This window comes from Pseudophryne corroboree, unplaced genomic scaffold (assembly GCF_028390025.1).
Source record: "Pseudophryne corroboree isolate aPseCor3 unplaced genomic scaffold, aPseCor3.hap2 scaffold_662, whole genome shotgun sequence".
Taxonomy (NCBI): domain Eukaryota; kingdom Metazoa; phylum Chordata; class Amphibia; order Anura; family Myobatrachidae; genus Pseudophryne; species Pseudophryne corroboree.
Genome location: NW_026970249.1, coordinates 2,475 through 25,315, shown reverse-complemented (window position 1 = coordinate 25,315; position 22,841 = coordinate 2,475). Strand labels below are relative to the sequence as shown.

At 57.6% G+C, this 22,841-nt stretch overlaps 2 protein-coding genes across 2 annotated transcripts in view; one reads left to right on the top strand and one right to left on the bottom strand.

Moving 5' to 3' along the window:
- The window catches only part of LOC135036846 (monocarboxylate transporter 13-like), a 249,947-nt gene extending 247,255 nt beyond the window's left edge, over window positions 1-2,692 (bottom strand). The window contains 1 exon segment of the mRNA XM_063954486.1: window positions 2,595-2,692. The gene's annotated coding sequence lies outside the window, so the exon portion shown is untranslated.
- Window positions 2,693-2,748: 56 nt separating this feature from the next.
- Window positions 2,749-21,142, top strand: LOC135036848 (cellular tumor antigen p53-like; the record flags this gene model as incomplete). Its single annotated transcript, XM_063954488.1, has 5 exons — window positions 2,749-2,861; window positions 17,176-17,261; window positions 18,921-18,969; window positions 19,123-19,296; window positions 20,956-21,142. Coding segments are annotated over exons 2-5 (481 nt in total), but the record flags the coding sequence as incomplete, so codon positions are not given.
- Between the last annotated feature and the right edge of the window lie 1,699 nt (window positions 21,143-22,841).

The following is a 22,841-nucleotide window of genomic DNA, read 5'->3' as shown; positions in this document are numbered from 1 at the left end:
ACACACAGAGCATCTCACCTTGTCACTCCTGTACACAGAGCATCTCACCCTGTCACCCCTGTACACAGAGCATCTCACCCTGTCACTCCTGTACACACAGAGCAGCTCACCCTGTCACTCCTGTACACACAGAGCTTCTCACCCTGTCACTCCTGTACACAGAGCATCTCCCCCTGTCACTCCTGTACACAGAGCATCTCACCCTGTCACTCCTGTACACACAGAGCATCTCACCCTGTCACTAAAGTACACAGAGCATCTCACCCTGTCACACCTGTACACAGAGCATCTCACCCTGTCACTCCTGTACACAGAGCATCTCACCCTGTCACTCCTGTACACAGAGCATCTCACCCTGTCACTCCTGTACACAGAGCATCTCACCCTGTCACTCCTGTACACAGAGCATCTCACCCTGTCACTCCTGTACACAGAGCATCTCACCCTGTCACTCCTGTACACAGAGCATCTCACCCTGTCACTCCAGTACACACAGAGCATCTCACCCTGTCACTCCAGTACACACAGAGCATCTCACCCTGTCACTCCTGTACACACAGAGCATCTCACCCTGTCACTCCTGTACACAGAGCATCTCACCCTGTCACTCCTGTACACAGAGCATCTCACCCTGTCACCCCTGTACAGAGCATCTCACCCTGTCACTCCTGTACACAGAGCATCTCACCATGTCACCCCTGTACACACAGAGCATCTCACCCTGTCACTCCTGTACACACAGAGCATCTCACCCTGTCACCCCTGTACACAGAGCATCTCACACTGTCACTCCTGTACACACAGAGCATCTCACCCTGTCACTCCTGTACACACAGAGCATCTCACCCTGTCACTCCAGTACACAGAGCATCTCACTCTGTCACTCCAGTACACAGAGCATCTCACCCTGTCACCCCTGTACACAGAGCATCTCACCCTGTCACTCCTGTACACACAGAGCATCTCACCCTGTCACTCCTGTACACAGAGCATCTCACCCTGTCACTCCTGTACACAGAGCATCTCACCCTGTCACACCTGTACACACAGAGCATCTCACCCTGTCACCCCAGTACACAGAGCATCTCACCCTGTCACTCCTGTACACAGAGCATCTCACCCTGTCACTCCTGTACACAGAGCATTTCACCCTGTCACTCCTGAACACAGAGCATCTCACCCTGTCACTCCTGTACCCTGTCACTCCTGTACACACAGAGCATCTCACCCTGTCACTCCTGTACACAGAGCATCTCACCCTGTCACCCCTGTACACACAGAGCATCTCACCCTGTCACTCCAGTACACAGAGCATCTCACCCTGTCACTCCAGTACACAGAGCATCTCCCCCTGTCACTCCAGTACACAGAGCATCTCCCCCTGTCACTCCAGTACACAGAGCATCTCACCCTGTCACTCCAGTACACAGAGCATCCCACCCTGTCACTCCTGTACACACAGAGCATCTCACCCTGTCACCCCTGTACACAGAGCATCTCACCCTGTCACCCCTGTACACACAGAGCATCTCACCCTGTCACTCCTGTACACAGAGCATCTCACCCTGTCACTCCTGTACACAGAGCATCTCACCCTGTCACTCCTGTACACAGAGCATCTCACCCTGTCACCCCTGTACACAGAGCATCTCACCCTGTCACTCCAGTACACAGAGCATCTCACCCTGTCACTCCTGTACACAGAGCATCTCACCCTGTCACTCCTGTACACAGAGCATCTCACCCTGTCACCCCTGTACACACAGAGCATCTCACCCTGTCACCCCTGTACACAGAGCATCTCACCCTGTCACTCCAGTACACAGAGCATTTCACCCTGTCACTCCTGTACACAGAGCATCTCACCCTGTCACTCCAGTACACAGAGCATCTCACCCTGTCACTTCAGTACACAGAGCATCTCACCCTGTCACCCCTGTACACAGAGCATCTCACCCTGTCACTACTGTACACAGAGCATCTCACCCTGTCACTCCTGTACACAGAGCATCTCACCCTGTCACTCCTGTACACAGAGCATCTCACCCTGTCACTCCAGTACACAGAGCATCTCACCCTGTCACTCCAGTACACAGAGCATCTCACCCTGTCACTCCAGTACACAGAGCATCTCACCCTGTCACTCCTGTACACAGAGCATCTCACCCTGTCACTCCTGTACACACAGAGCATCTCACCCTGTCACCCCTGTACACAGAGCATCCCACCCTGTCACTCCTGTACACACAGAGCATCTCACCCTGTCACTCCTGTACACAGAGCATCTCACCCTGTCACTCCTGTACACAGAGCATCTCACCCTGTCACCCCTGTACACACAGAGCATCTCACCCTGTCACTCCTGTACACAGAGCATCTCACCCTGTCACTCCTACACACAGAGCATCTCACCCTGTCACCCCTGTACACACAGAGCATCTCACCCTGTCACCCCTGTACACAGAGCATCTCACCCTGTCACTCCAGTACACAGAGCATCTCACCCTGTCACTCCAGTACACAGAGCATCTCACCCTGTCACTCCAGTACACAGAGCATCTCACCCTGTCACTCCAGTACACAGAGCATCTCACCCTCTGCATGTTCTCTCATGTTGTCTCTGGTTATTATCTTTGTGAGTCAGTGGCTTCTGGTAAGAAGGAGAGAGCAGTCACGTGGTAAAGAGGGAGGGGGAGAACCCGAATGAGTCACGTGATGTGCGTTCCACCTTATACCCGGAAGCTGCTGCAATGAAGCGCTGTGTGTGTTGTGGGCGTGGCAGTCGCGGTGCATGACGGGCGTTGTTGGGGAATTCCCAACACGAGGACCGCGGACTCCCGATCTGTCTGCTCCCGATACCGGTGAGTCACCCTGTGTCCCGATATACACCTCCTACCTACACTGAATCCCGATATATACACCACTCACCTCCTCTGTCTCACCATATATACCTCTCACCTCCTCTGTTTCACCATATATACCGCTCACCTCCTCTGTCTCCCCATATATACCTCTCGCCTCATCCGTATCACCATATATACCTCTCGCCTCATCCGTATCACCATATATACCTCTCGCCTCATCCGTTTCACCATATATACCTCTCGCCTCATCCGTATCACCATATATACCTCTCGCCTCATCCGTATCACCATATATACCTCTCGCCTCATCCGTATCACCATATATACCTCTCGCCTCATCCGTATCACCATATATACCTCTCGCCTCATCCGTATCACCATATATACCTCTCACCTCATCCGTATCACCATATATACCTCTCACCTCATCCGTATCACCATATATACCTCTCACCTCATCCGTATCACCATATATACCTCTCACCTCCTCCGTCTCCCCATATATACCTCTCACCTCATCCGTCTCCCCATATATACCTCTCACCTCATCCGTCTCCCCATATATACCTCTCACCTCCTCCGTCTCCCCATATATACCTCTCACCTCCTCCGTCTCCCCATATATACCTCTCACCTCCTCCGTCTCCCCATATATACCTCTCACCTCCTCCGTCTCCCCATATATACCTCTCACCTCCTCCGTCTCCCCATATATACCTCTCACCTCCTCCGTATCACCATATATACCTCTCACCTCCTCCGTATCACCATATATACCTCTCACCTCCTCCGTATCACCATATATACCTCTCACCTCCTCCGTATCACCATATATACCTCTCACCTCCTCCGTATCACCATATATACCTCTCACCTCCTCCGTATCACCATATATACCTCTCACCTCCTCCGTATCACCATATATACCTCTCACCTCCTCCGTATCACCATATATACCTCTCACCTCCTCCGTATCACCATATATACCTCTCACCTCCTCCGTATCACCATATATACCTCTCACCTCCTCCGTATCACCATATATACCTCTCACCTCCTCCGTATCACCATATATACCTCTCACCTCCTCCGTATCACCATATATACCTCTCACCTCCTCCGTATCACCATATATACCTCACCTCTCACCTCCTCCGTATCACCATATATACCTCACCTCCCACCCCCCTGTATCCCCATATATACACCTCCCACCCAGCCCTGTATCCCCATATATACACCTCGGTCACCCTATAGCCTTTATACGGTCCTCTTTATACCCCACTGGCCAGGCACTGTCCTCTGTCAGCTCCATATACTGCTCCACCAACCTTACTGTAATATCCTTTGTCGCCTAATGCTTGTATATCCGCTGCTACATGCTTGTTCAGTGATTGGCCGGGACCAGAATTGGCGGTGTCACAATGCCGGTGATTGGCCGGGACCAGAGTTGGCGGGGTCACAATGCTGGTGATTGGCCGGGATAAGAGTTGGTGGGGTCACAATGCCGGTGATTGGCCGGGACCAGAGTTGGTGGGGTCACCGTGCCGGTGATGAGGATTCGGCCATTGTGTTATCCCCGTACATTGCACAACAGCGTCAGATTGTTAGTTTTGTACGTTCACTGAAAATCTCATGCGATTCAGATTGATAATGAGGTGTGAGAGCGTGCGCTGCTTTACACGCCGGGTGGCTGTAGCGGAGCGTGCGCTGCTTTACACGCCGGGTGGCTGTAGCGGAGCGTGCGCTGCTTTACACGCCGGGTGGCTGTAGCGGAGCGTGCGCTGCTTTACACGCCGGGTGGCTGTAGCGGAGCGTGCGCTGCTTTACACGCCGGGTGGCTGTAGCGAAGCGTGCGCTGCTTTACATGCCGGGTGGCTGTAGCGGAGCGTGCATGGGAAGTGTGAGCGGCGATTAGTATATGGTGCCAGTATACTCTGTGATGATACCGGGCTGGTGATTGCCCTATAGAGGCGGGAAGGGGGCGGTATGTCTGGGGGACACCTGGGGGGGACATTCGGTATACTTGGTGGTAACACCGGGCTGGTGATCGCCCTATAGAGGCGGGATGTCTGGAGGGGACATTCGGTATACTCTGTGATCGCCCTATAGAGGTGGGAAGGGGGCGGTATGTCTGGGGGACACCTGGGGGGGACATTCCGTATACTTGGTGGTAACACCGGGCTGGTGATTGCCCTATAGAGGCGGGAAGGGGGCGGTATGTCTGGAGGACACATTCGGTATACTCGGTGGTAACACCGGGCTGGTGATCGCCCTATAGAGGCGAGGTGGGGGCGGTATGTCTAGGGGGGACATTCGGTATACTCTGTGATCGCCCTATAGAGGTGGGAAGGGGGCGGTATGTCTGGGGGACACCTGGGGGGGACATTCCGTATACTCGGTGGTAACACCGGGCTGGTGATCGCCCTATAGAGGCGGGAAGGGGGCGGTATGTCTGGGGGGGACATTCGGTATACTCGGTGGTAACAGCGGGCTGGTGATCGCCCTATAGAGGCGGGAAGGGGGCAGTATGTCTGGGGGACACGTGGGGGGGACATTCGGTATACTCGGTGATGACATCGGGCTGGTGATCGCCCTATAGAGGCGGGAAGGGGGCGGTATGTCTGGGGGACACCTGGGGGGGGACATTCGGTATAATATGTGATGACACCTGGCTGGTGATCGCCCTATAGAGGCGGGAAGGGGGCGGTATGTCTGGGGGACACCTGGGGGGGACATTCGGTATACTCGGTGATGATATCGGGCTGGTGATCGCCCTATAGAGGCGGGAAGGGGGCGGTATGTCTTGGACACCTGGGGGGACATTCGGTATACTCGGTGATGACACCGGGCTGGTGATCGCCCTATAGAGGCGGGAAGGGGGCGGTATGTCTGGGGGACACCTGGGGGGAACATTCGGTATACTCGGTGATGATACCGGGCTGGTGATCGCCCTATAGAGGCGGGAAGGGGGCGGTATGTCTGGGGGACACCTGGGGGGGACATTCGGTATACTCGGTGATGACATCGGGCTGGTGATCGCCGTATAGAGGCGGGGAGGGGGCGGTATGTCTGGTGGACACCTGGGGGGGACATTCGGTATACTCGGTGATGACACCGGGCTGGTGATCGCCCTATAGAGGCGGGAAGGGGGCGGTATGTCTGGGGGACACCTGGGGGGGACATTCGGTATACTCGGTGATGACATCGGGCTGGTGATCGCCGTATAGAGGCGGGGAGGGGGCGGTATGTCTGGTGGACACCTGGGGGGGGACATTCGGTATACTATGTGATGACACCGGGCTGGTGATCGCCCTATAGAGGCGGGAAGGGGGCGGTATGTCTGGGGGACACCTGGGGGGGGGACATTCGGTATAATGTGATGACACCTGGCTGGTGATCGCCCTATAGAGGCGGGAAGGGGGCGGTATGTCTGGGGGACACCTGGGGGGAACATTCGGTATACTCGGTGATGATACCGGGCTGGTGATCGCCCTATAGAGGCGGGAAGGGGGCGGTATGTCTGGGGGACACCTGGGGGGGACATTCGGTATACTCGGTGATGACATCGGGCTGGTGATCGCCGTATAGAGGCGGGGAGGGGGCGGTATGTCTGGTGGACACCTGGGGGGGACATTCGGTATACTCGGTGATGACACCGGGCTGGTGATCGCCTTATAGAGGCGGGATGGGGGCGGTATGTCTGGGGGACACCTGGGGGGGACATTCGGTATACTCGGTGATGACACCGGGCTGGTGATCGCCCTATAGAGGCGGGAAGGGGGCGGTATGTCTGGGGGACATTCGGTATACTCGGTGATGACATCGGGCTGGTGATCGCCGTATAGAGGCGGGGAGGGGGCGGTATGTCTGGTGGACACCTGGGGGGGACATTCGGTATACTCGGTGATGACACCGGGCTGGTGATCGCCCTATAGAGGCGGGAAGGGGGCGGTATGTCTGGGGGACACCTGGGGGGGACATTCGGTATACTCGGTGATGACATCGGGCTGGTGATCGCCGTATAGAGGCGGGGAGGGGGCGGTATGTCTGGTGGACACCTGGGGGGGGACATTCGGTATACTATGTGATGACACCGGGCTGGTGATCGCCCTATAGAGGCGGGAAGGGGGCGGTATGTCTGGGGGACACCTGGGGGGGGACATTCGGTATAATGTGATGACACCTGGCTGGTGATCGCCCTATAGAGGCGGGAAGGGGGCGGTATGTCTGGGGGACACCTGGGGGGAACATTCGGTATACTCGGTGATGATACCGGGCTGGTGATCGCCCTATAGAGGCGGGAAGGGGGCGGTATGTCTGGGGGACACCTGGGGGGGACATTCGGTATACTCGGTGATGACATCGGGCTGGTGATCGCCGTATAGAGGCGGGGAGGGGGCGGTATGTCTGGTGGACACCTGGGGGGGACATTCGGTATACTCGGTGATGACACCGGGCTGGTGATCGCCTTATAGAGGCGGGATGGGGGCGGTATGTCTGGGGGACACCTGGGGGGGACATTCGGTATACTCGGTGATGACACCGGGCTGGTGATCGCCCTATAGAGGCGGGAAGGGGGCGGTATGTCTGGGGGACATTCGGTATACTCGGTGATGACACCGGGCTGGTGATCGCCCTATAGAGGCGGGAAGGGTGCGGTATGTCTGGGGGATACCTGGGGGGGACATTCCTAATGCCAGGCTGCGGTTCACGGATATATGGCTTGCAGTCCCCGCTGATCCCGGATTCCTGAGGAAGGGGTGAGAATGAGGGGCTCTGATTACACAGCCCCGGGTGTAAACGCCCGCCACCCTTCCACCCCCATTGAATTAGCAGGTCTATTGAATACCCCCTTTGGTATTCATTCTAGCACCGTATCGGGCGTACATCTTGTATCGTGACGGGTGATAAGGTCGGTGATTTATCGCGACAGTCACCGCTGCGCTGCCTGTCACTGCATGTACGCTCTGTTTACATCTATTGCGGCTCCTCCCCCGATGACGCACTTCCGCTTTACTGCCTGGCTTCCGGTCTCCAGCGTGGAGGGATCTGTGCGCTTCCTCTGCAGGCTCCGCCCTCTCGGTTGTCGCCATGGTGACAGTACTCGTAGCTGACTTTCACATCCGGCCGTCTCCATTTGCTCCCCTACCCATAGCGGTGGTACGGTCCGGCTCCAGCAGCTACCAGCGAGCCTAGAACATACCACTGATATATGGAGGGGGTTCCCTACACTCCCCGCACAATGTATAACGCCGGCCACTTATCTGTGCCGTATATAGGTGACTGTGCCGAGGATTGTCACACTGATTAATACGGTGTATGAGGCCGTGCTGGGGATGCTGTATATACTATGCTGAGAGCTATATACCGCACACACCGGGGCCTGTCACTGCTGAGACCTATATACCGCACACACCGGGGCCTGTCACTGCTGAGACCTATATACCGCACACACCGGAGCCTGTCACTGCTGAGACCTATATACCCCACACACCGGGGCCTGTCACTGCTGAGACCTATATACCCCACACACCGGGGCCTGTCACTGCTGAGACCTATATACCCCACACACCGGGGCCTGTCACTGCTGAGACCTATATACCTCACACACCGGAGCCTGTCACTGCTGAGACCTATATACCTCACACACCGGGGCCTGTCACTGCTGAGACCTATATACCCCACACACACCGGAGCCTGTCACTGCTGAGACCTATATACCTCACACACCGGGGCCTGTCACTGCTGAGACCTATATACCCCACACACACCGGGGCCTGTCACTGCTGAGACCTATATACCGCACACACCGGGGCCTGTCACTGCTGAGACCTATATACCTCACACACCGGGGCCTGTTACTGCTGAGACCTATATACCGCACACACCGGAGCCTGTCACTGCTGAGAGACCTATATACCGCACACACCGGGGCCTGTCACTGCTGAGACCTATATACCTCACACACCAGAGCCTGTCACTGCTGAGACCTATATACCTCACACACCGGAGCCTGTCACTGCTGAGACCTATATACCTCACACACCGGAGCCTGTCACTGCTGAGACCTATATACCGCACACACCGGGGCCTGTCACTGCTGAGACCTATATACCTCACACACCGGGGCCTGTCACTGCTGAGACCTATATACCTCACACACCGGAGCCTGTCACTGCTGAGACCTATATACCGCACACACCGGGGCCTGTCACTGCTGAGACCTATATACCTCACACACCGGAGCCTGTCACTGCTGAGACCTATATACCGCACACACCGGAGCCTGTCACTGCTGAGACCTATATACCGCACACACCGGAGCCTGTCACTGCTGAGACCTATATACCTCACACACCGGAGCCTGTCACTGCTGAGACCTATATACCGCACACACCGGGGCCTGTCACTGCTGAGACCTATATACCGCACACACCGGGGCCTGTCACTGCTGAGACCTATATACCTCACACACCGGAGCCTGTCACTGCTGAGACCTATATACCTCACACACCGGAGCCTGTCACTGCTGAGACCTATATACCTCACACACCGGGGCCTGTCACTGCTGAGACCTATATACCGCACACACCGGAGCCTGTCACTGCTGAGACCTATATACCCCACACACCGGGGCCTGTCACTGCTGAGACCTATATACCCCACACACCGGAGCCTGTCACTGCTGAGACCTATATACCTCACACACTGGAGCCTGTCACTGCTGAGACCTATATACCCCACACACTGGGGCCTGTCACTGCTGAGACCTATATATCTCACACACCGGAGCCTGTCACTGCTGAGACCTATATACCCCACACACCGGGGCCTGTCACTGCTGAGACCTATATACCGCACACACCGGAGCCTGTCACTGCTGAGACCTATATACCCCACACACCGGGGCCTGTCACTGCTGAGACCTATATACCTCACACACCGGGGCCTGTCACTGCTGAGACCTATATACCCCACACACCGGGGCCTGTCACTGCTGAGACCTATATACCCCACACACCGGGGCCTGTCACTGCTGAGACCTATATACCTCACACACCGGGGCCTGTCACTGCTGAGACCTATATACCTCACACACCAGAGCCTGTCACTGCTGAGACCTAGTATATACCTCACACACCAGAGCCTGTCACTGCTGAGACCTATATACCTCACACACCAGGGCCTGTCACTGCTGAGACCTATATACCCCACACACTGGGGCCTGTCACTGCTGAGACCTATATATCTCACACACCGGAGCCTGTCACTGCTGAGACCTATATACCCCACACACCGGGGCCTGTCACTGCTGAGACCTATATACCGCACACACCGGAGCCTGTCACTGCTGAGACCTATATACCTCACACACCGGAGCCTGTCACTGCTGAGACCTATATACCTCACACACCGGAGCCTGTCACTGCTGAGACCTATATACCCCACACACCGGGGCCTGTCACTGCTGAGACCTATATACCTCACACACCGGAGCCTGTCACTGCTGAGACCTATATACCCCACACACCGGGGCCTGTCACTGCTGAGACCTATATACCGCACACACCGGAGCCTGTCACTGCTGAGACCTATATACCTCACACACTGGAGCCTGTCACTGCTGAGACCTATATACCCCACACACTGGGGCCTGTCACTGCTGAGACCTATATATCTCACACACCGGAGCCTGTCACTGCTGAGACCTATATACCCCACACACCGGGGCCTGTCACTGCTGAGACCTATATACCGCACACACCGGAGCCTGTCACTGCTGAGACCTATATACCTCACACACCGGAGCCTGTCACTGCTGAGACCTATATACCCCACACACCGGGGCCTGTCACTGCTGAGACCTATATACCGCACACACCGGAGCCTGTCACTGCTGAGACCTATATACCTCACACACCGGAGCCTGTCACTGCTGAGACCTATATACCTCACACACCGGAGCCTGTCACTGCTGAGACCTATATACCCCACACACCGGGGCCTGTCACTGCTGAGACCTATATACCTCACACACCGGAGCCTGTCACTGCTGAGACCTATATACCCCACACACCGGGGCCTGTCACTGCTGAGACCTATATACCGCACACACCGGAGCCTGTCACTGCTGAGACCTATATACCTCACACACCGGAGCCTGTCACTGCTGAGACCTATATACCTCACACACCGGAGCCTGTCACTGCTGAGACCTATATACCTCACACACCGGGGCCTGTCACTGCTGAGACCTATATACCTCACACACCGGGGCCTGTCACTGCTGAGACCTATATACCTCACACACCGGAGCCTGTCACTGCTGAGACCTATATACCTCACACACCGGGGCCTGTCACTGCTGAGACCTATATACCGCACACACCGGGGCCTGTCACTGCTGAGACCTATATACCCCACACACCGGAGCCTGTCACTGCTGAGACCTATATACCGCACACACCGGAGCCTGTCACTGCTGAGAGACCTATATACCGCACACACCGGGGCCTGTCACTGCTGAGACCTATATACCTCACACACCGGAGCCTGTCACTGCTGAGACCTATATACCTCACACACCGGAGCCTGTTACTGCTGAGACCTATATACCTCACACACCGGAGCCTGTCACTGCTGAGACCTATATACCTCACACACCGGAGCCTGTTACTGCTGAGACCTATATACCTCACACACCGGAGCCTGTCACTGCTGAGACCTATATACCTCACACACCGGAGCCTGTCACTGCTGAGACCTATATACCCCACACACCGGGGCCTGTCACTGCTGAGACCTATATACCTCACACACCGGAGCCTGTCACTGCTGAGACCTATATACCCCACACACCGGGGCCTGTCACTGCTGAGACCTATATACCGCACACACCGGAGCCTGTCACTGCTGAGACCTATATACCTCACACACCGGAGCCTGTCACTGCTGAGACCTATATACCTCACACACCGGAGCCTGTCACTGCTGAGACCTATATACCTCACACACCGGGGCCTGTCACTGCTGAGACCTATATACCTCACACACCGGGGCCTGTCACTGCTGAGACCTATATACCTCACACACCGGAGCCTGTTACTGCTGAGACCTATATACCTCACACACCGGGGCCTGTCACTGCTGAGACCTATATACCGCACACACCGGGGCCTGTCACTGCTGAGACCTATATACCCCACACACCGGAGCCTGTCACTGCTGAGACCTATATACCGCACACACCGGAGCCTGTCACTGCTGAGAGACCTATATACCGCACACACCGGGGCCTGTCACTGCTGAGACCTATATACCTCACACACCGGGGCCTGTTACTGCTGAGACCTATATACCTCACACACCGGAGCCTGTCACTGCTGAGACCTATATACCTCACACACCGGAGCCTGTTACTGCTGAGACCTATATACCTCACACACCGGAGCCTGTTACTGCTGAGACCTATATACCTCACACACCGGGGCCTGTCACTGCTGAGACCTATATACCGCACACACCGGGGCATGTCACTGCTGAGACCTATATACCCCACACACCGGAGCCTGTCACTGCTGAGACCTATATACCCCACACACCGGAGCCTGTCACTGCTGAGACCTATATACCTCACACACCGGAGCCTGTCACTGCTGAGACCTATATACCTCACACACCGGAGCCTGTCACTGCTGAGACCTATATACCTCACACACCGGGGCCTGTCACTGCTGAGACCTATATACCTCACACACCGGGGCCTGTCACTGCTGAGACCTATATACCTCACACACCGGGGGCCTGTCACTGCTGAGACCTATATACCTATAAACCTGTGACAGAGGTAGGAGGGCCCTGCTCTCACACTCTCATTGCTGCACATGTAGATCCCTGGTGACAGAGGTAGGAGGGCCCTGCTCTCACACTCTCATTGCTGCACATGTAGGTCCCTGGTGACAGAGGTAGGAGGGCCCTGCTCTCTCACACTCATTGCTGCACATGTCAGTCCCTGGTGACAGAGGTAGGAGGGCCCTGCTCTCACACTCTCATTGCTGCACATGTAGGTCCCTGGTGACAGAGGTAGGAGGGCCCTGCTCTCACACTCTCATTGCTGCACATGTAGGTCCCTGGTGACAGAGGTAGGAGGGCCCTGCTCTCAGACTCTCATTGCTGCACATGTCGGTCCCTGGTGACAGAGGTAGGAGGGCCCTGCTCTCACACTCTCATTGCTGCACATGTAGGTCCCTGGTGACAGAGGTAGGAGGGCCCTGCTCTCACACTCTCATTGCTGCACATGTAGGTCCCTGGTGACAGAGGTAGGAGGGCCCTGCTCTCACACTCTCACTGCTGCACATGTCAGTCCCTGTTGACAGAGGTAGGAGGGCCCTGCTCTCACACTCTCATTGCTGCACATGTAGGTCCCTGGTGACAGAGGTAGGAGGGCCCTGCTCTCACACTCTCACTGCTGCACATGTCAGTCCCTGGTGACAGAGGTAGGAGGGCCCTGCTCTCACACTCTCATTGCTGCACATGTAGGTCCCTGGTGACAGAGGTAGGAGGGCCCTGCTCTCACACTCTCATTGCTGCACATGTAGGTCCCTGGTGACAGAGGTAGGAGGGCCCTGCTCTCACACTCTCATTGCTGCACATGTCAGTCCCTAGTGACAGAGGTAGGAGGGCCCTGCTCTCTCACTCTCATTGCTGCACATGTCAGTCCCTGGTGACAGAGGTAGGAAGGCCCTGCTCTCTCACACTCATTGCTGCACATGTCAGTACCTGGTGACAGAGGTAGGAGGGCCCTGCTCTCACACTCTTATTGCTGCACATGTCAGTCCCTGGTGACAGAGGTAGGAGGGCCCTGCTCTCTCACACTCATTGCTGCACATGTCAGTCCCTGGTGACAGAGGTAGGAGGGCCCTGCTCTCACACTCTCATTGCTGCACATGTAGGTCCCTGGTGACAGAGGTAGGAGGGCCCTGCTCTCACACTCTCATTGCTGCACATGTAGGTCCCTGGTGACAGAGGTAGGAGGGCCCTGCTCTCACACTCTCATTGCTGCACATGTCCGTCCCTGGTGACAGAGGTAGGAGGGCCCTGCTCTCACACTCTCATTGCTGCACATGTCAGTCCCTGGTGACAGAGGTAGGAGGGCCCTGCTCTCAGACTCTCATTGCTGCACATGTCAGTACCTGGTGACAGAGGTAGGAGGGCCCTGCTCTCACACTCTCATTGCTGCACATGTCAGTCCCTGGTGACAGAGGTAGGAGGGCCCTGCTCTCAGACTCTCATTGCTGCACATGTAGGTCCCTGGTGACAGAGGTAGGAGGGCCCTGCTCTCACACTCTCATTGCTGCACATGTAGGTCCCTGGTGACAGAGGTAGGAGGGCCCTGCTCTCACACTTTCATTGCTGCACATGTAGGTCCCTGGTGACAGAGGTAGGAGGGCCCTGCTCTCACACTCTCATTGCTGCACATGTCAGTCCCTGGTGACAGAGGTAGGAGGGCCCTGCTCTCACACTCTCATTGCTGCACATGTAGGTCCCTGGTGACAGAGGTAGGAGGGCCCTGCTCTCACACTCTCATTGCTGCACATGTCAGTCCCTGGTGACAGAGGTAGGAGGGCCCTGCTCTCTCACTCTCATTGCTGCACATGTAGGTCCCTGGTGACAGAGGTAGGAGGGCCCTGCTCTCAAACTCTCATTGCTGCACATGTAGGTCCCTGGTGACAGAGGTAGGAGGGCCCTGCTCTCAGACTCTCATTGCTGCACATGTAGGTCCCTGGTGACAGAGGTAGGAGGGCCCTGCTCTCACACTCTCATTGCTGCACATGTCCGTCCCTGGTGACAGAGGTAGGAGGGCCCTGCTCTCACACTCTCATTGCTGCACATGTAGGTCCCTGGTGACAGAGGTAGGAGGGCCCTGCTCTCAGACTCTCATTGCTGCACATGTAGGTCCCTGGTGACAGAGGTAGGAGGGCCCTGCTCTCACACTCTCATTGCTGCACATGTCAGTACCTGGTGACAGAGGTAGGAGGGCCCTGCTCTCAGACTCTCATTGCTGCACATGTAGGTCTCTGGTGACAGAGGTAGGAGGGCCCTGCTCTCACACTCTTATTGCTGCACATGTCAGTCCCTGGTGACAGAGGTAGGAGGGCCCTGCTCTCACACTCTCATTGCTGCACATGTAGGTCCCTGGTGACAGAGGTAGGAGGGCCCTGCTCTCAGACTCTCATTGCTGCACATGTAGGTCCCTGGTGATAGAGGTAGTAGGGCCCTGCTCTCACACTCTCATTGCTGCACATGTAGGTCCCTGGTGACAGAGGTAGGAGGGCCCTGCTCTCACACTCTCATTGCTGCACATGTAGGTCCCTGGTGACAGAGGTAGGAGGGCCCTGCTCTCACACTCTCATTGCTGCACATGTCAGTACCTGGTGACAGAGGTAGGAGGGCCCTGCTCTCAGACTCTCTTTGCTGCACATGTAGGTCCCTGGTGACAGAGGTAGGAGGGCCCTGCTCTCACACTCTCATTGCTGCACATGTCAGTCCCTGGTGACAGAGGTAGGAGGGCCCTGCTCTCACACTCTCATTGCTGCACATGTAGGTCCCTGGTGACAGAGGTAGGAGGGCCCTGCTCTCACACTTTCATTGCTGCACATGTAGGTCCCTGGTGACAGAGGCAGGAGGGCCCTGCTCTCACACTCTCATTGCTGCACATGTCAGTCCCTGGTGACAGAGGTAGGAGGGCCCTGCTCTCACACTCTCATTGCTGCACATGTAGGTCCCTGGTGACAGAGGTAGGAGGGCCCTGCTCTCACACTCTCATTGCTGCACATGTAGGTCCCTGGTGACAGAGGTAGGAGGGCCCTGCTCTCACACTCTCATTGCTGCACATGTCAGTCCCTGGTGACAGAGGTAGGAGGGCCCTGCTCTCAGACTCTCATTGCTGCACATGTCCGTCCCTGGTGACAGAGGTAGGAGGGCCCTGCTCTCACACTCTCATTGCTGCACATGTAGGTCCCTGGTGACAGAGGTAGGAGGGCCCTGCTCTCAGACTCTCATTGCTGCACATGTAGGTCCCTGGTGACAGAGGTAGGAGGGCCCTGCTCTCACACTCTCATTGCTGCACATGTCAGTCCGTGGTGACAGAGGTAGGAGGGCCCTGCTCTCACACTCTCATTGCTGCACATGTAGGTCCCTGGTGACAGAGGTAGGAGGGCCCTGCTCTCACACTCTCATTGCTGCACATGTCAGTACCTGGTGACAGAGGTAGGAGGGCCCTGCTCTCAGACTCTCATTGCTGCACATGTAGGTCTCTGGTGACAGAGGTAGGAGGGCCCTGCTCTCACACTCTTATTGCTGCACATGTCAGTCCCTGGTGACAGAGGTAGGAGGGCCCTGCTCTCTCACTCTCATTGCTGCACATGTCAGTCCCTGGTGACAGAGGTAGTAGGGCCCTGCTCTCACACTCTCATTGCTGCACGTGTCAGTCCCTGGTGACAGAGGTAGGAGGGCCCTGCTCTCACACTCTCATTGCTGCACATGTAGGTCCCTGGTGACAGAGGTAGGAGGGCCCTGCTCTCACACTCTCATTGCTGCACATGTAGGTCCCTGGTGACAGAGGTAGGAGGGCCCTGCTCTCACACTCTCATTGCTGCACATGTCGGTACCTGGTGACAGAGGTAGGAGGGCCCTGCTCTCACACTCTCATTGCTGCACATGTAGGTCCCTGGTGACAGAGGTAGGAGGGCCCTGCTCTCACACTCTCATTGCTGCACATGTCAGTCCCTGGTGACAGAGGTAGGAGGGCCCTGCTCTCACACTCTCATTGCTGCACATGTAGGTCCCTGGTGACAGAGGTAGGAGGGCCCTGCTCTCACACTCTCATTGCTGCACATGTAGGTCCCTGGTGACAGAGGTAGCGCCCGTCCTGATCCTATGCTGCCCATATTGCAGTCAGATACGTCTCCACATAGTGTCCGGTGCACGCGCAGGGTGGGGTGAGAATGTCCGGTGCACGCGCAGGGTGGGGTGAGAATGTCCGGTGCACGCGCAGGGTGGGGTGAGAATGTCCGGTGCACGCGCAGGGTGGGGTGAGAATGTCCGGTGCACGCGCAGGGTGGGGTGAGAATGTCCGGTGCACGCGCAGGGTGGGGTGAGAATGTCCGGTGCACGCGCAGGGTGGGGTGAGAATGTCCGGTGCACGCGCAGGGTGGGGTGAGAATGTCCGGTGCACGCGCAGGGTGGGGTAACCTCTACTGACCCCGGGGTTCCTGGTACTCTGAGTAATGTGATCTTCTCTCTGCAGTGTCTTCCTCCTGTTATGGATCCGCCAAGTGAGACCGGGATGGACCCTCCGCTGAGTCAGGAAACATTTGAGGACTTGTGGAGTCTGTAAGTGTCACCTTAATATCTTATATCTGTCACCCTGCAGGGGGAGGGACAAACTCCTAGCTTCTCCTTCTGTCTATCACCCTGCAGGGGGAGGGACAAACTCCTAGCTCCTCCTCTCTACTGTCTGTCCCCCTGCAGGGGGAGGGACAAACTCCTAGCTTCTCCTTCTGTCTGTCCCCCTGCAGGGGGAGGGGCAGACTCATAGCTCCTCCTTCTGTCCGTGTCACCCTGCAGGGGGACGGACAAACTCCTAGCTCCTCCTCCTTCTGTCTGTCACCCAGCATCTTGAGGGTCAGATTCATAGCTCCTTCCTGTCTGTGTCACCCTGCAGGGGGAGGGGCAGGCTCATAGCTCCTTCCTGTCTGTGTCACCCTGCAGGGGGAGGGACAGGCTCATAGCCCTCTTCTGTTTGTGTCACCCTGTAGGGGGAGAGTCTGCTCGTTCTGTCAGGCACCATCACCCTGCAGGGGGAGGGTTTGCTGGTTGTCAGGCACTGTCATCCTGCAGGGGGAGGTGTTGCTGGTTGTGTCAGGCACCGTCACCCTGTAGGGGGAGGGGCCACTGGTTGCGTCAGGCACCCTCACTCTGCAGGGGGCGGGGCCGCTGGTTGCGTCATGCACCCTCACCCTGCAGGGGGAGTGGCCGCTGGTTGAGTCATGCACCCTCACCCTGCAGGGGGAGTGGCCGCTGGTTGAGTCATGCACCCTCACCCTGCAGGGGGCGGGGCCGCTGGTTGAGTCATGCACCCTCACCCTGCAGGGGGCGGGGCCGCTGGTTGAGTCATGCACCCTCACCCTGCAGGGGGCGGGGCCGCTGGTTGTGTCGGGCACCCTCTCCCTGTAGGGGGAGGGGCCGCTGGTTGCGTCGGGCACCCTCACCCTGCAGGGGGCTGGGGTTGCTGGTTGCGTCGGGCACCCTCACCCTGCAGGGGGCTGGGGTTGCTGGTTGCGTCGGGCACCCTCACCCTGCAGGGGGCTGGGGTTGCTGGTTGCGTCGGGCACCCTCACCCTGCAGGGGGCTGGGGTTGCTGGTTGCGTCGGGCACCCTCACCCTGCAGGGGGCTGGGGTTGCTGGTTGTGTCAGGCACTGTCACCCTGCAGGGGGAGGGGCCGCTCATTGTGTCAGGCACCGTCACCCTGCAGGGGGAGGGGGCCGCTCGTTGTGTCAGGCACCGTCACCCTGCATGGGGAGGGGCCGCTCGTTGTGTCAGGCACCGTCACCCTGCAGGGGGAGGGGCCGCTCGTTGTGTCGGGCACCCTCACCCTGCATGGGGAGGGGCCGCTCGTTGTGCCGGGCACCGTCACCCTGCAGGGGGAGGGGCCGCTCGTTGTGCCGGGCACCGTCACCCTGCAGGGGGAGGGGCCGCTGGTTGTGCCGGGCACCGTCACCCTGCAGGGGGAGGGGCCGCTGGTTGTGCCGGGCACCGTCACCCTGCAGGGGCAGGGGTTGCTGGTTGTGTCGGGCACCTTCTCCCTGCAGGGGCCGCTGTTTGTGTCGGTCACTGTCACCCTGCAGGGGGAGGGGCCGCTGGTTTTGTCGGTCACTGTCACCCTGCAGGGGGAGGGGCCGCCCGTTGTATCGGGCACTGTCACCCTGCAGGGGGAGGGGCTGCTGTTTCGGGCACTGTGTGTGATTCATCTTGTGTTACTTGTGTTCCAGGCTGCCTGCCAGTATCCACACTGTAAATGGTCCGGAAGATTCCATGCTGGTGAGTGACCCCTGTGTGCGTTGCCTGCTGAGCCCCTTTCTCGGGTGTCTCCTGACTATGTTTGGGTTTCCTGGGCTGGTCTAGGGTGGGAGGGCGTGTAGAGGGTGTCTTGTTACACGCCTTGCGCGTTTATTGTCTGTCTCCTTCTCTCAGGACTTTGGGTACACGCTGCCTGTCGAAATGTCCGTCTTACAGGAGGGCGGGATCAGCAGTTCTTACGCCCCGGTCCCCTCTTCTGCTGTCCCCTCCATAGAGGATTATCCTGGACAGTATGGCCTGAAACTGGAGTTCCAGCAGAACGGGACAGCGAAGAGTGTGACCTGTACGGTGAGTGCTCCCGTGTACCCGGAACATGTCCGGACAAGTGTCTGCGGCTCCTCCCAGCTCCCTTTGAGATGGGAGTCACAGACCGGAGAGCTGACACTCTGTGGCTGACCCTGCACACACCGGAGAGCTGACGCTCTGTGACTGACCCTGCACACACCGGAGAGCTGACGCTCTGACTGACCCTGCACAGACCGGAGAATCCTGACGCTCTGACTGACCCTGCACAGACCGGAGAGCTGACGCTCTGACTGACCCTGCACACACCGGAGAGCTGACGCTCTGACTGACCCTGCACAGACTGGAGAGCTGACGCTCTGACTGACCCTGCACAGACCGGAGAGCTGACGCTCTGACTGACCCTGCACACGCCGGAGAGCTGACGCTCTGTGACTGACCCTGCACACGCCGGAGAGCTGACGCTCTGACTGACCCTGCACACACCGGAGAGCTGACGCTCTGACTGACCCTGCACACACCGGAGAGCTGACGCTCTGACTGACCCTGCACAGACCGGAGAGCTGACGCTCTGACTGACCCTGCACAGACCGGAGAGCTGACGCTCTGACTGACCCTGCACAGACCGGAGAGCTGACGCTCTGACTGACCCTGCACAGACCGGAGAGCTGACGCTCTGACTGACCCTGCACACACCGGAGAGCTGACGCTCTGTGACTGACCCTGCACACACCTGGGAGCTGACGCTCTGTGACTGACCCTGCACACACCTGGGAGCTGACGCTCTGTGACTGACCCTGCACACACCGGAGAGCTGACGCTCTGACTGACCCTGCACACGCCGGACAGCTGACGCTCTGACTGACCCTGCACACGCCGGACAGCTGACGCTCTGTGACTGACCCTGCACACGCCGGACAGCTGACGCTCTGTGACTGACCCTGCACACGCCGGAGAGCTGACGCTCTGTGACTGACCCTGCACACGCCGGACAGCTGACGCTCTGTGACTGACCCTGCACACGCCGGACAGCTGACGCTCTGTGACTGACCCTGCACACGCCGGAGAGCTGACGCTCTGTGACTGACCCTGCACACGCCGGAGAGCTGACGCTCTGTGACTGACCCTGCACACGCCGGAGAGCTGACGCTCTGTGACTGACCCTGCACACGCCGGACAGCTGACGCTCTGTGACTGACCCTGCACACGCCGGAGAGCTGACGCTCTGTGACTGACCCTGCACACGCCGGAGAGCTGACGCTCTGTGACTGACCCTGCACACGCCGGACAGCTGACGCTCTGTGACTGACCCTGCACACGCCGGAGAGCTGACGCTCTGTGACTGACCCTGCACACGCCGGAGAGCTGACGCTCTGTGACTGACCCTGCACACGCCGGAGAGCTGACGCTCTGTGACTGACCCTGCACACGCCGGAGAGCTGACGCTCTGTGACTGACCCTGCACACGCCGGAGAGCTGACGCTCTGTGACTGACCCTGCACACGCCGGAGAGCTGACGCTCTGTGACTGACCCTGCACACGCCGGAGAGCTGACGCTCTGTGACTGACCCTGCACACGCCGGAGAGCTGACGCTCTGTGACTGACCCTGCACACGCCGGACAGCTGACGCTCTGTGACTGACCCTGCACACGCCGGAGAGCTGACGCTCTGACTGACCTGTGATTGTCTGTCTGTCTCTGCAGTACTCCACGGATCTGAACAAGCTGTTCTGTCAGTCTGCGAAGACTTGTCCCGTTCTCATCCGGGTGCAGATCCCTCCTCCCTGCGGCTCCCTACTCCGTGCCGTCGCCGTGTACAAGAAATCCGAGCATGTGGCAGAGGTGGTGAGACGGTGCCCTCACCACGAGAGATCCACGGAGCTGGGAGACGGTGAGTGTCGGTGTGCAACTCCCTGTACAGGGGGGGGGGGGGGGTGAGTGTGAGTGTAGGTGTGTAGCTCCCTGTACAGGGGGGGGGGGGGGGGTGAGTGTGAGTGTAGGTGTGTAGCTCCCTGTACAGGGGGGGGGGGGTGAGTGTGAGTGTAGGTGTGTAGCTCCCTGTACAGGGGATATATGATGGGGTGTGATATGGTGTCAGCACTAGAGATGGGGGGGGAGGTGAGTGTGAGTGTAGGTGTGTAGCTCCCTGTACAGGGGATATATGATCGGGTGTGATATGGTGTCAGCACTAGAGATGGGGGGGGGGGGGAGGTGAGTGTGAGTGTAGGTGTGTAGCTCCCTGTACAGGGGATATATGATGGGGTGTGATATGGTGTCAGCACTAGAGATGGGGGGGGGGGGGGGGGGGTGAGTGTGAGTGTAGGTGTGTAGCTCCCTGTACAGGGGATATATGATGGGGTGTGATATGGTGTCAGCACTAGAGATGGGGGGGGAGGTGAGTGTGAGTGTAGGTGTGTAGCTCCCTGTACAGGGGATATATGATGGGGTGTGATATGGTGTCAGCACTAGAGATGGGGGGGAGGTGAGTGTGAGTGTAGGTGTGTAGCTCCCTGTACAGGGGATATATGATGGGGTGTGATATGGTGTCAGCACTAGAGATGGGGGGGGGGGGGGTTGAGTGTGAGTGTAGGTGTGTAGCTCCCTGTACAGGGGATATATGATGGGGTGTGATATGGTGTCAGCACTAGAGATGGGGGGGGGGGGGGGGGGTGAGTGTGAGTGTAGGTGTGTAGCTCCCTGTACAGGGGATATATGATGGGGTGTGATATGGTGTCAGCACTAGAGATGGGGGGGGGGGGGGGAGGTGAGTGTGAGTGTAGGTGTGTAGCTCCCAGTACAGGGGATATATGATGGGGTGTGATATGGTGTCAGCACTAGAGATGGGGGGGGGGGGGGGAGGTGAGTGTGAGTGTAGGTGTGTAGCTCCCTGTACAGGGGATATATGATGGGGTGTGATATGGTGTCAGCACTAGAGATGGGGGGGGGGGGGGAGGTGAGTGTGAGTGTAGGTGTGTAGCTCCCTGTACAGGGGATATATGATGGGGTGTGATATGGTGTCAGCACTAGAGATGGGGGGGGAGGTGAGTGTAGGTGTGTAGCTCCCTGTACAGGGGATATATGATGGGGTGTGATATGGTGTCAGCACTAGAGATGGGGGGGGGGGGGGAGGTGAGTGTGAGTGTAGGTGTGTAGCTCCCTGTACAGGGGATATATGATGGGGTGTGATATGGTGTCAGCACTAGAGATGGGGGGGGGGGGGGGGTGAGTGTGAGTGTAGGTGTGTAGCTCCCTGTACAGGGGATATATGATGGGGTGTGATATGGTGTCAGCACTAGAGATGGGGGGGGGGGGGGGGAGGTGAGTGTAGGTGTGTAGCTCCCTGTACAGGGGATATATGATGGGGTGTGATATGGTGTCAGCACTAGAGATGGGGGGGAGGTGAGTGTGAGTGTAGGTGTGTAGCTCCCTGTACAGGGGATATATGATGGGGTGTGATATGGTGTCAGCACTAGAGATGGGGGGGAGGTGAGTGTGAGTGTAGGTGTGTAGCTCCCTGTACAGGGGATATATGATGGGGTGTGATATGGTGTCAGCACTAGAGATGGGGGGGGGGGGGGGAGGTGAGTGTG